The sequence below is a fragment of the Penicillium bovifimosum genome, assembly GCF_028826915.1.
Source record: "Penicillium bovifimosum strain IBT 22155 chromosome Unknown utg000001l_segment0_segment0, whole genome shotgun sequence".
Taxonomy (NCBI): domain Eukaryota; kingdom Fungi; phylum Ascomycota; class Eurotiomycetes; order Eurotiales; family Aspergillaceae; genus Penicillium; species Penicillium bovifimosum.
In genome coordinates, this window is record NW_026622710.1 from 1,992,135 (window position 1) to 2,004,371 (window position 12,237).

General features: G+C 52.4%; 5 protein-coding genes across 5 annotated transcripts; 3 read left to right on the top strand and 2 right to left on the bottom strand.

The window, feature by feature from the left end:
* Window positions 1–207: 207 nt before the first annotated feature.
* N7515_000760 (phosphoribosylformylglycinamidine synthase) lies at window positions 208–4,290 on the top strand (the record flags this gene model as incomplete). Its single annotated transcript, XM_056661504.1, has 1 exon — window positions 208–4,290. One exon carries the CDS (start codon window positions 208–210, stop codon window positions 4,288–4,290), a length of 4,083 nt encoding a protein of 1,360 aa, XP_056526670.1.
* A 638-nt stretch (window positions 4,291–4,928) lies between these two features.
* N7515_000761 (uncharacterized protein) lies at window positions 4,929–5,225 on the top strand (the record flags this gene model as incomplete). The annotated part of the gene is made up of 1 exon (XM_056661505.1): window positions 4,929–5,225. The coding sequence occupies one exon, from the start codon at window positions 4,929–4,931 to the stop codon at window positions 5,223–5,225; it is 297 nt and encodes a 98-aa protein (XP_056526671.1).
* An 809-nt stretch (window positions 5,226–6,034) lies between these two features.
* On the bottom strand, window positions 6,035–8,702 carry N7515_000762 (uncharacterized protein; the record flags this gene model as incomplete). The annotated part of the gene is made up of 3 exons (XM_056661506.1): window positions 6,035–7,796; window positions 7,846–8,561; window positions 8,619–8,702. 3 exons carry the CDS (start codon window positions 8,700–8,702, stop codon window positions 6,035–6,037), a joined length of 2,562 nt encoding a protein of 853 aa, XP_056526672.1.
* A 212-nt stretch (window positions 8,703–8,914) lies between these two features.
* Window positions 8,915–10,283, top strand: N7515_000763 (glycosyltransferase family 15 protein; the record flags this gene model as incomplete). The annotated part of the gene is made up of 4 exons (XM_056661507.1): window positions 8,915–9,056; window positions 9,134–9,397; window positions 9,454–10,072; window positions 10,127–10,283. 4 exons carry the CDS (start codon window positions 8,915–8,917, stop codon window positions 10,281–10,283), a joined length of 1,182 nt encoding a protein of 393 aa, XP_056526673.1.
* Window positions 10,284–11,027: 744 nt separating this feature from the next.
* N7515_000764 (cytochrome c oxidase subunit VI) lies at window positions 11,028–11,873 on the bottom strand (the record flags this gene model as incomplete). The annotated part of the gene is made up of 4 exons (XM_056661508.1): window positions 11,028–11,146; window positions 11,226–11,343; window positions 11,484–11,529; window positions 11,680–11,873. 4 exons carry the CDS (start codon window positions 11,871–11,873, stop codon window positions 11,028–11,030), a joined length of 477 nt encoding a protein of 158 aa, XP_056526674.1.
* Window positions 11,874–12,237: the final 364 nt, after the last annotated feature.

Below are 12,237 nucleotides of genomic sequence, written 5' to 3' on the forward strand. Positions count from 1 at the left end.
CTTTAACCGTCTTATCGACACGTGACACACCACGATAAGCCGTATTGGGTTTAGGGCGGGGAAAACGCTCATTTCTCTTGCAAAAAAAAAGCGGCGATAGAGTCATCGCCGGCCTCTTCTAGCGATCCCTCAAGTCCACTTGAGAGAGGCACTCGAGCCACTCAATCTCCTCCTATATCAGTTGGGAGAATACCCAGTCTCTATACAATGACTTCCACCGACACTTACTTGGCCATCCCGGGCGCAGTTGCCTACTCCCGCTCGCGTGGCCAAGCTCTTGCTGCCAGCATCGGTGTTCAGGATGTCCGAGCCCAGTGGATTCACTATGTGCACACCACTCAACCCTTGGACAAGCCTCAACAGGCCGTGCTTGAACAGTTGCTCCAGTACGGCGATATCACCGACATCCCTCCTACCTTCGATGCCGCCGACGGTCAATTCGATACCTTTTACGTTTACCCACGAACCGGCACGGTCTCACCATGGAGCTCACAGGCGACGGGCATCTCGCACGTTTGTGGTATGCAGAAGTACGTCAAGCGGATTGAACGGGGTATGAAGATTTCGTGCCTTCGTAAGAGCGGGGACGACTACAAGCCGGAGTACATGGATATCCTTCATGATCGGATGACTCAAATCATCGGCAGGGATGAGCCCGAGTTGAACTTGATGTTCTCTGAGCATGAACCTCAACCCCTCAAGACCATCCCTCTCCACGGAGGAACTAAGTCTCCTAGAGAGGTTCTCGAGGAGGCAAACAAGGAGCTGGGTTTGGCCCTCGATGATTCTGAAATTGAATATCTGGCCGAGGCCTACGGTCCGAATGGTGCGATTGCCCGTGACCCGACTGATGTTGAACTTTTCATGTTCGCTCAGGTCAACTCGGAGCACTGCCGACACAAGCAGTTCAATGCTTCATGGGTGATTGACGGCAAGCCCATGCCAAACAGTCTGTTTGCCATGATTCGTAACACACACAAGAAGCACCCCGAACACACTGTCAGTGCCTACAGTGACAATGCTGCCGTTTTGGAGGGTCCCGAGGCCACATTCTGGGCTCCCGATCCAACCACTGGACAATGGATGCACACCAAGGAAGTTGTGCACTTCCTGGCCAAGGTTGAGACCCACAACCACCCCACTGCAGTTTCACCTTACCCCGGTGCGGCTACGGGCTCCGGCGGAGAGATCCGTGATGAGGGCGCTGTCGGTCGTGGCTCGCGCCCCAAGGCCGGTCTCGCCGGCTACTGTGTGTCAGACCTGTTGATCCCTGGTCTGAAGCAACCATGGGAACTCGAGGTTGGCAAGCCTAACCACATTGCCAGCAGTTTGGACATCATGTTGGAGGCACCCATCGGTAGCGCTGCTTTCAACAACGAGTTCGGCCGTCCTTGCATTGGTGGATACTTCCGCACTCTGCTCACCGAGATTGAAGTGGGCAATGGTGAGAAGGAAGTCCGAGGATACCACAAGCCCATCATGATTGCCGGTGGTGTCGGAACTGTCCGCCCCCAGCACGCCATCAAGCACCCAGACGTTGTCAAGCCTGGTGCTTTCCTCGTGGTTCTTGGTGGTCCTGCCATGCTTATTGGTCTTGGAGGAGGTGCTGCCTCCAGTATCGCCTCTGGTGAGGGATCCGCCGAGCTCGACTTTGCCAGTGTTCAGAGAGGCAACGCCGAAGTTCAACGGAGAGCCCAAGAGGTTATCAATGCCTGTGTGGCCATGGGAGACAAGAACCCCATCAAGTTCATTCACGACGTTGGTGCCGGTGGCTTGTCCAACGCCCTTCCTGAGCTGATCCATGATTCTGGCTTGGGTGCTACATTTGAGCTTCGTGAGATTGATAACACCGACCGTGGCATGAGCCCTATGCAAATTTGGTGCTGCGAAGCCCAGGAGCGGTACGTCATGGCCGTTGGAGAGGAGAGCATGAACAAATTCACTGCTATCGCTCACCGTGAGCGTTGTGGCTTCTCCGTTGTCGGTCGCGGTGGTGGTTCGTCTGAGGAGGAAAAGAGACTCATTCTCCTTGACCGGGAGTCCAAGGACTACCCTGCCCCCATCGACCTTCCTCTATCTGTCCTTTTCGGAAAGACTCCCCGCATGACCCGCACTGTCGATTCGCGGAAGCTGACGCTGCCCGCCGTGGACTCCAGCCTCAGCAAGTACCTTCCCTCTCTCACCTCCAGGACAGAGATTGTCGATGAAGCCATCAAGAGAGTCCTGTCCTTACCCGCAGTTGGCTCCAAGTCTTTCCTGATCACTATTGGTGACCGCACTGTCGGCGGCCTCACGGCCCGTGACCAGATGGTTGGCAAATGGCAGACACCCGTGTCGGATGTTTCCGTCACTGCTACTTCCCTGGCCCAGGGCACCAAGACCGGTGAGGCTTTCGCTATGGGTGAGAAGCCTACCTTGGCTCTTATCTCTGCGGCTTCATCTGCTCGCATGGCTGTTGCCGAGTCGCTCATGAACTTGGCTGCTGCTGATCTTGTGGATCGTCTCAGCCAAGTGAAGCTGTCTGCCAACTGGATGTCGGCCGCTAGCCACCCTGGTGAGGGCGCTGCTATCTATGAAGCCGTCGAGGCTGTTGGTTTGGATTTGTGCCCCAAGCTTGGAATCAGTATCCCCGTGGGCAAGGACTCTATGTCCATGAAGATGAAGTGGAAGGACGAGTCCTCAAATGAGGCCAAGGAGGTCACTGCCCCTATGTCCTGTGTCATCTCTGCCTTTGCACCAGTTGCCGATTTCACCAAGACCTGGACTCCTGCTCTTCGTAGCTTTGAAGAAGTTGGAGAGACTGTCCTCATGTTTGTGGACCTTGCGGCTGGTCGTAAGACTCTTGGCGGATCTGCTCTTGCTCAGGTCTTCAACGAAGTCGGTTCCGAGTGCCCTGACGTTCGCGACGTCGATCTCTTCCGGGACTACTTCGATGCTACACAGCAACTCCAGGAATCCGGGATCGTCTTGGCTTACCACGACCGTTCCGACGGTGGTCTTCTGACTACTCTCGTTGAAATGATGTTTGCTGGCCGCTGCGGCGTTGATATCTCTATTGATACCATCTGTGATTCTTTCAACACCAAGGATGTCATCGAGACCCTCTTCAACGAGGAGCTTGGAGCTGTCTTCCAGGTCCGCAAGGAGCATGAGATCCAGTTCCGTTCATGCTTCGCCACATGCGGTCCTCCTCCTGGTATGATCCACAAGATCGGACGTGTTTCTCAGCAACCCAAGCAGAACCTCGCCATCTACCACAAGGCCTCTTTGATTTACCGCAACACCCGTTCCAGCCTCCAGCAGACCTGGGCCAAGACATCCTACCACATGCAGAAGATCCGTGACAACGCGGACTGCGCGGAGCAAGAGTATGCCAATATCCTTGACGATGCCAATCCCGGTCTCTCATGGAACCCTACCTTTGATCCCAAGGACAAGGCCTTGCCTTTCATGACGAGCCTTACCCAACTCTCTCCCTTCGCCAACAAGCCCCGCGTTGCCATCCTTCGTGAACAGGGTGTGAACAGTCAAGCCGAGATGGCCTTTGCCTTCAACACCGCCGGTTTCTCCGCCGTCGATGTCCACATGACCGACATCATCTCCGGCCGCGTGTCTCTGTCCACATTCGCTGGTCTCGCCGCCTGCGGCGGTTTCTCATACGGTGACGTCTTGGGCGCCGGCCAGGGCTGGGCCAAGTCCGTTCTGCTGCACGAGAACACTCGCAAGGAATTCCAGGAGTTCTTCGAGCGCCCCGACACCTTCGCTCTGGGTGTCTGCAACGGCTGCCAGTTCCTGTCCCGTATCAAGGAGCTGATCCCTGGCGCTGGCTACTGGCCCAGCTTCGAGCGCAATGCCAGCGAGCAGTACGAAGGCCGTGTCTGCATGGCCCGCATCTCCGACCCCGACCCATCCAACCCCAGCGTCTTCTTCCACGGCATGGACGGCACCTCGCTTCCTATCGCTGTTGCTCACGGCGAAGGTCGTGCTTCCTTCGTTGCCTCCCAGGGCGTCTCGGCTTCCGACTTCGTTCGCGAGGGCCTTGCTCCTGTCCGATTCGTTGACAATGCCACTCTCAAGCCTACCATGAAATATCCCTTCAATCCCAACGGTAGTCCCGAGGGTATTGCCGGTGTGCGCAGCCCTAACGGCCGTGTTCTTGCCATTATGCCTCACCCTGAGCGTACTGTCATGAACGGTATTGCCAGCTGGCTGCCTCCGAATGCCGAGTCCTGGGGAGATATTGGTCCCTGGGGACGTGTGTTCTACAGCGCCAGACGCTGGGTCGGTTAGAATGTTTAGTTCTTATCTACGAGATCTTTTCTTACTCTGTTTTCATTTTCCGTTCTTTTTTCGTGTCCATATTGTGTCGGCTTGGTGCTGGAGTTTAAAAAACATATCAAAATGAGCCATCAAATCAGTATATATCACAAAATCAATAATCTTCACAACTATGGAATGTAGGAGTACACAGGACTTCTGAATGACTATCTTGGATCGAACCTTGGATAACTACATGCACGATGCCCCATGGGGTGCCTAAGGCAGCCGGGTCGGAGCCCGGAGGTTCTCAGGTTATCAATCAATCAATCAATCAATCAAAGTTCAATTAACCTGTTGCAGTCTAACTAGTAGGTTGCGTATGACTTTACTCCGTCCAACTGGAGCAAGAACTCTGCCTAACGCCAGAGCTGGAATCACGTGATCCCAAAGGAAGCAGGGGCTGATTGGAGTGTGATTTCAGCCCATGTGTCCAGCCCGCAAAACCCATATGAAAGCAAAACCCCAGTACAAAAGAAATGCCTATTTAGCGACCGTTGTGAAGTCCATCTTCCATCTCTCCTCCCTTCACTCTTTCATCCTCATTCCTGCGCCCTTCCTCGCCCCAGTTTCTATTAGTGTTGTTTGTTCACTTTGGCCGACTGGTGGGCATGTTTGTCGACTTTTGCCGGGTTTCTCGTTCCCAGACGCCGAAGCACATCCTACTACAATGCCCGTTGTACAAGGATCTTCGGAAGCAATTCTGGGAACGACTGGACAAGAACGAGGTCCAGGTGGGGACCGACTACGACACAATAGTGTCACACCCGCAGGCCACCCGCTACGTGGCCAAATTTGTGCAACAGACAGGTCTCCTCCAGCAATTCCGATGTATTGAGCTCGAGGAAGACGACGAACCGCAAGGCCTCGCGGCCATGGAGCTAGGTGTGGAAGACGATGGGTACTAGCCAAAGACGACGAACGAGGTTGGGGAACGAGAAACCCGGCAAAAGTCGACAAGCATGCCCACCAGTCGGCCAAAGTGAACAAAACAACACTAATAGAAACTGGGGCGAGGAAGGGTGCAGGAATGAGGATGAAAGAGTGAAGGGAGAGATGGAGGATGGACTTCACAACGGTCGCTAAATAGGCATTTCTTTTGTACTGGGTTTTTGCTTTTATATGGGTTATATGGGCTGGACACATGGGGTGGGCTGACACCACACTCTTTTCAAATCAGCCCCTGCTTCCTTTGGGATCATGTGATTCCAGCTCTGAGCCTCTGGCGTTAGGCAGAGTTCTTGCTCCAGTTGGAAGGAGCGCCTGCATAGTCATACGCAACTAGTTAGACTGCAACAGGTCAATTGAACTTTGATTGATTGATTGATTGATTGATTGATCGTCAGGCTCTTCGCGTGTGGACAAAGAATTTCTGATGAACGGAGGTAGTAGGCGAGAAAGAAGGCCAAATGAACCATATAGAAAATATTTTAGAACTGAATGAACAGCCGAGCAACATTTCCACAGGTGCGCCAACATTTTGGAGGTGCTATGAGTATCTGCAGCAGCCACTGGAGGCTCCAAAAGGGGTGCAATTATCACATGACATGTCTGGGACCTAAAGAAAACAAGTCAAACAATGCAATCGTGGAAGGTTGATGTACGGGAGTTTTGTAGCTAAGTATAGTTTGGCAAGCGAATGAGTGTCTAAGCTAAAAAGCTACATATTCATAAAATGTGACGCCAACTCCCGGATCAAAAACAGGGGTATATTGTATCAGAGTCTGCGCCAATTCTGCCTCCACTCGAGCCTGTCAGCAAGGATCTCCCAACTCGGGATCCCATCTGCACGAGCCAAGCTCTTCAGGCCTTCCGTGACAGAATTCGTCAGATGATCGAAGTCCTTTTTGGCCGTTCGCATCTGCTGGCTGTATGTCGACTCACGGAACGAGACTGTGAATGTGTGTTCATGGTTCATATCGTCATCTTCATCAACGTCCGAGTCGTATTCGTCTTTCTTTTTGCGCGCCTGCACATTCTCCTGCTGTTCTCCGTCGAGCGAATGCGCGACTTGTAGATCTGCAAAGTGGATACAGAGGTCTAGCAGATTGATGATTGCGTCGTGGATGTGTGAGAGGTCTTTGGAGAGCAAGCACTGGGCTTCTAGAGACGCCATGTAGGATTGGTGTGCGGAGATCATGGCATCGACGTCTTGTGCTTCGGCGATAGCTTTGTGTAGGGATTGAGTTGCGGTGGAGATGACAAGGTAGGTTAGGTGGCCGTAGATGAAATCGAGGACCCAGAGCATATTGTGGTGGAGGGCGTGCACCAATGTGTCGTTGTTGTCGGGCGTTGTGATGCGCTGTTTCACAATTGCGTGTTTGGCGCGTCTGATTTGCATCAGGAAGGTTGAGATCCGTTGGTAAGAGTGGATTGCTTCCTCGGTTATTATGTTTGCGATTGGCCATGGGAGACCGTAGTCAGTTGAGATTGCTTCGAGAATCCGCACGGTTCGGTGGTGACTCCGGCCCCGCGATGGAGTGCTAATTGGTCGCACGAGGATCCTTGATGTATCAATGGCAGGCACTGAATTGAACGCCGTTCTTGAGATTTCGGTGAGCAAGTATCTGTCATCCCAGGAACGGCCCCGGTCGATCAGCTCAAAGAGTTTGGCGTCAATTACGCTGACGGCGCTCATGTCTTTGCCAAGATAGACATGTTGAAGAGCATCAAGGGAGGACCATAGTCCGCATTGCTGCTCGAGCTCTGTTCGTAAGAGGCAGGCACTGAGCGAATGGTCCACATCCACGAGCCTTTCAAAGGCGGACTCTACTAGTGCGGGAAAAGGAAGTGATAGTCCCGAATCTTGGGAATGGACGTCCTCGAACCTCAAAGGTTCAGGGGATTCTGAAATGTCTGGTGACGCATTGAGATACCGCAAAAACGCCACGCTTTTCCCCGCTGTGAACACTTTCTGGACACTGGTCTCAAGAAACTGTGGGATCTTCTCCTTCTTGTGGCCCGTGTCAAGCACAAACCAGTCATGCCACAGAGTTCGTAGATCACCAGCCTCTCGGCTAGTTGTCCGTACGAAGAAAGCGCTGTCCGAAGCATCGACCTGCCCGGTTTCCATCCAAAACCGAATTGAGCTTGAATACGTCTTGAAGCATATGAAGAATAATTCTGCGAGGTGTCGAGCGGAATTATCGTCACCAATGGCTTCTAGCATGCATATTGAGTCGTATAACAGATCAAGACAGCGCATTGGTTGATCATGCGAGTCTTTGTCTAGTTTGGCCACCACTTCTCCAAGTAATGCTAGCTCGTGGGAGTGCTGGCGAACATCGACGAGAAGCTGAATGAGGCTGACGGTTGAGCCGGCTGAAAGATATTTGCACTGAACATGGGACAGAAAGCTGTCAAATTCAAGCAGACGCTCTTCAACTCCACGACAGAATGTCTGCATGTAAGGAATTTCCTGTGATAGCTTAGTGAAACGACGTACAGCGTCGATTTTCGAGCCAAATTTTTTCGAAACTCTGCAAAAGTGATGCCAGAGCCTGGTTCGATGAATGTGCGAGGGCGTACCGCCGATCCACTTTGACATCATCGTCCAGACGTAAGAAGATAGACGTAGGAAGGCCCTGGAGCATGAACATGGTCTCTCTAGCGACCTGGTATTCTGTGACAACTCGCGTGGCTCCCTCTCCTTGGGGCAACAGAGTATGGTTCTCTGATCTCCAAAATTGCTCCTTTTCTAGCGAGGCAACAAGGTCTTCATCGTCTTCCGGGACAAAAATATCATCTGGGACTATATAATCTTCCTCCACCGTTGTGGCGGTTGGAGGTCTGTGCCGTGGGACAGACACATCACTCGCAATGGATGAAAAGTCATCATCTGATGAGTCCCCAGCGAAGTCTACCTGTTCCCAGATATCTTCGTCGCTGAATGCTGTCCCATCTGCATTCAGATCCGACCAAGAGAGAGTCTCTTTTACTTCTGCTGCTGCCTCTGGCGCCCTGGTTCTCTCCGTGAAGCTTTTAACCGTGGACAGAAGGGCGGGGCGATTTGAAAGCTGCAGTAACAGACTCAAGATCTCTGGGAGCCAGGGATTCCGATTGCCTTCTAGCTCCTTCAAGCGGCTGGCAAGGGCTTCGGCAAGGTCATCTCTATTCAGGATCTGGAACTTCTCTTGTAGTCCCTCGAGTTGCTTGGCGACTGCGAACTGGTCGGTGCGCGAATGAGAACCAGTTCGAAGACCTCCTTGTACACGACGCTTCAGAACTTGAGCATGCGCGGGCCCCTAGACAACATCAATACATAGGTCCTAAGGGAATATAAGAAAATACACCTTACATACCTTGGAATCCTGCGAAATCTTAGCGACGGAAGCGATTAAGGCATCGGTCAGCGTACTCAAATCCGCCGCAAAGGCCATACTCATAGTCAGACATAGGCTCGGATCAGTTGAGTAAAGATCGAAGATCACGGTGAAGTCGTGACTTCCAATATAGAGACGTCATAAAGCGAAGAGCATAAAGTGAAGTGATGGATGTTTTGTCTGGGCGGCGCTAGTCCCGACAAGGAAAGAGAGCCACTTTCATGCGCCTCTCTCTCCCTCCGACCATCTCGCCCCTTTCAGCAAACACCACCATCATGGCTATCGCACGACCGATTCGCATGCTGGGCGCAGCATGCATTCTTCTCTGTCTATTCCTTGTCTTTCAATTACACCAGAGCGACTCTGAAGTAGGGTCCAAGTTGACCCATGGCATGAAAAAGGATCCTCTTGTAGATCGTGCGTGATCCCCAGCTCCCTTGCCACATCGTCCATCGCAACCTTCGCCGGAGTACCATACTGACTGATTTCTATAGCGACTGGAGAACCTGCGGGGAATTTATGGCGAGCCGACGAACACGATTATTCCCCCGATAGCGAGCAATCGGCCCGTACCAATGCCGCACTCATTACCCTCGTTCGCAATGAGGAATTGGACCAGTTGTTGTCCACAATGAATGATCTCGAGCGAACATGGAACCACAAGTTCAACTATCCCTATATCTTCTTCAACGACGTCGAATTTACCGAGGAGTTTAAGCAGAAGACCCGGGCAGCGACCAAGGCCAAGGTCCAATATGGTACGGATTCTCGCTCTGTCGGAGTAAGGGCGAAACATAGCTAACCCCAAACACAGAACTTGTGCCAAAGGAACACTGGGACGTTCCCGATTGGATCAACATGGACCTCTTCCTAGAATCTGCGAAGCTCTTGGAGGAACAGGACATCCAGTACAGCTCCAAAATCTCCTATCACCAAATGTGTCGCTGGAACAGCGGCTTGTTCTACAAGCACCCTGCCCTTAACGGCTACCGCTACTACTGGCGCATTGAGCCTAATGTCAAGTTCTTCTGCGACGTCGACTACGACGTGTTCCGCTACATGGAGGATGGCAACAAGACATACGGATTCACCATCAACCTCTACGACGCACCCCAGAGTATCCCGTCTCTCTGGCCGGAAACTCAGCGATTCCTCGCCGCCAACCCCTCGTACCTAAGCGACAATAACATGTGGGAGTGGCTTACGGACGACGTGGCTCGTCCCGAGCACACTAAGGGTGCCAATGGATACTCCACCTGCCACTTCTGGTCCAACTTTGAGATCGGCGACCTTGACTTCTTCCGTGGCGAGAAGTACGAGGCGTACTTCCAGCACCTGGATCGCGCCGGTGGATTCTTCTACGAACGGTGGGGTGATGCCCCCGTCCACTCCCTCGGCATCGGTCTCTTCGCCGATGCCGCCAATGTTCACTGGTAAGTCACTTCTTTGCTTATATCCGAAGAAGACCGCTGACGTATCTTCACTAGGTTCCGCGATATCGGATACAACCACATCCCGTATCTCAACTGCCCCAACTCGCCAAAGTGCTCCGGCTGCAAGGCTGGCCAGTTCTACCAGGGCGCAGACTGGCTCTCCAAGGAGGATTGCCGACCTACTTACTTCAAGTATGTTGGAACACACTAAACATCCTGTCTTTTGATTGATCAGTTCTCTCGTCTCTTGTCTTTAATATGGAGAGTGCCTCATTCACGACATGATTTCTTGCATAACCTTGCATGCCCCTATGACTATACTGGAAATCAGTGGCTGGTACCCGGCGTTTGAGCGGACACATAGCTGTGTGTCTTGATGATTTCTGTGTTCCTTTCTTCTACTTATGTTTGGTTTAATTTCTTGTCACACATCACGTTGTTGGCCACGTTGCTACCTCCTCGAGGGCTCCAGGGCCTTACCTTCTTTGTACTTATATCGATTGCGCATGGTGATTTTCGGTGCTCAGTTTGGTTCGGATTGGTGCTCTTCCGTCTACTCAGTACAATTTTCTTATTTTGTGTGATATATGAGGCTACTTAGAAGCAATCGCTGAGTTTCAGACCTGACCGTTCTACGGATTTGAGGAAGCAATTCTTATCACAAGTGTAGAAAAGGTTGAAGATTGGGGACCGAGGACTGAGTTGAGCGGTTGATAACACAGCGATGCAGGATGACTGAACAAGATGGAATCCAGATAGATTAAGCACCAAGGCACAGATGACCTTTTCAGACAACACAGCACCTAACACAAGAGATCTCTAAAGTATGTATACAGTTTTCTCTTCTATCAGATCTAATCCTCGGCCAATCAAACGGTGCTGGATAGACAACGGGCGAGGGGGTACTGATTGTTTGAGAGAAAATTGACGTGAACGTAGAATTGACGATGCGAGCTTAGGCCTCCTGGGGGTAGAGCTCCTCACGGAGAGCGACTCCCAGCTCCACGCGCAGACCCTCGAGAGCCTCGAGATATTGCTTGTACTGTTCGGGGTTCTCGACCTTGGCCTTGACACCTAATCACGAAGGAACATTAGCATGGTTGCAGAGACGATATATGCTAGAGCTCCAAAGAGGGATGTGTTGGAAGCGTACCCTCGAAGACACGGACGGCAGTAGGGAAGTCGTTAACACGGCGGGCAGCCTTGAGGGCGGCAGTGAGGACCTCAACGGAGGGGACGAGATCGTAGGCGAAGCAGTTGTTCAGGTTGCGCTGTTTGCAAGGACATGCATTAGCCAATTGTCGAATATCGCAAGGCGGATATAGAAGCCGCATAGTAGGTGACAATATTGTGGCTGGTGCCATATATTGCATGCCGATCAATCATGCCTCGGGTGAAACATAAGCCATACCTGAAGCTCGAAAACATCCTGCACACCATCGAATTCCTTCTCGAATCTGCCATTGAGGATATACAGTCAGCGGGACACGCCCCCAATTCATGTTGCAGAGCATTGCCGACGGTTGTTCCGGGAAGCGCCTATGGGGGCATGCACGGCGCTTCCCCGGCACTCCACCGGCGTCAATGGCTTGCGGTCGGAGGCGTACCTGGCAGAGAACTCTTCGAATGTCTCATCCTCGTGGCCAGAGCGGCGCACGGAGGTGGTGCCGAAGTTGTGGGCGCGGGCGGCGGACAGAGTCATTGGGGACTGCATCCGGCTGCGGGTCAATTGGGGAGCTCGGAAGAAGCTGCTAGGGCGAGCGGCGCGGGTCGCCATGCGGAAGATGGAGAGGGAGGACATTGTGAGAGGGGGACCGCGTTGGACCGAACGGGAGCAATGGTGAGGGGAGAGGTGTGGATGGAGACGGGAAGGGGAGGTGAGAAGTGCCCTCTAGGATTTTGCGGGTGGTGTGGTGTTGACGCCTGAGGCAGCCAAACGGGTGCTGAGTCATCATCCGATTGGCCCCGTCCCGAAATGCAGTCATTTGCCTACGATTTAGATAGTGTTAGAGTCATGATAGCTGTGATATGAATTACTTGGTTACTCGTTGATATGCAGCTGTTACGTTGAGTCTAGTTCGAGAAATAGATTGTAGACATGCGAAATTGTCATTTGGGTAACAATGAAGTATCCAGTTCAAGTATATATATTGAACCCAATTCTG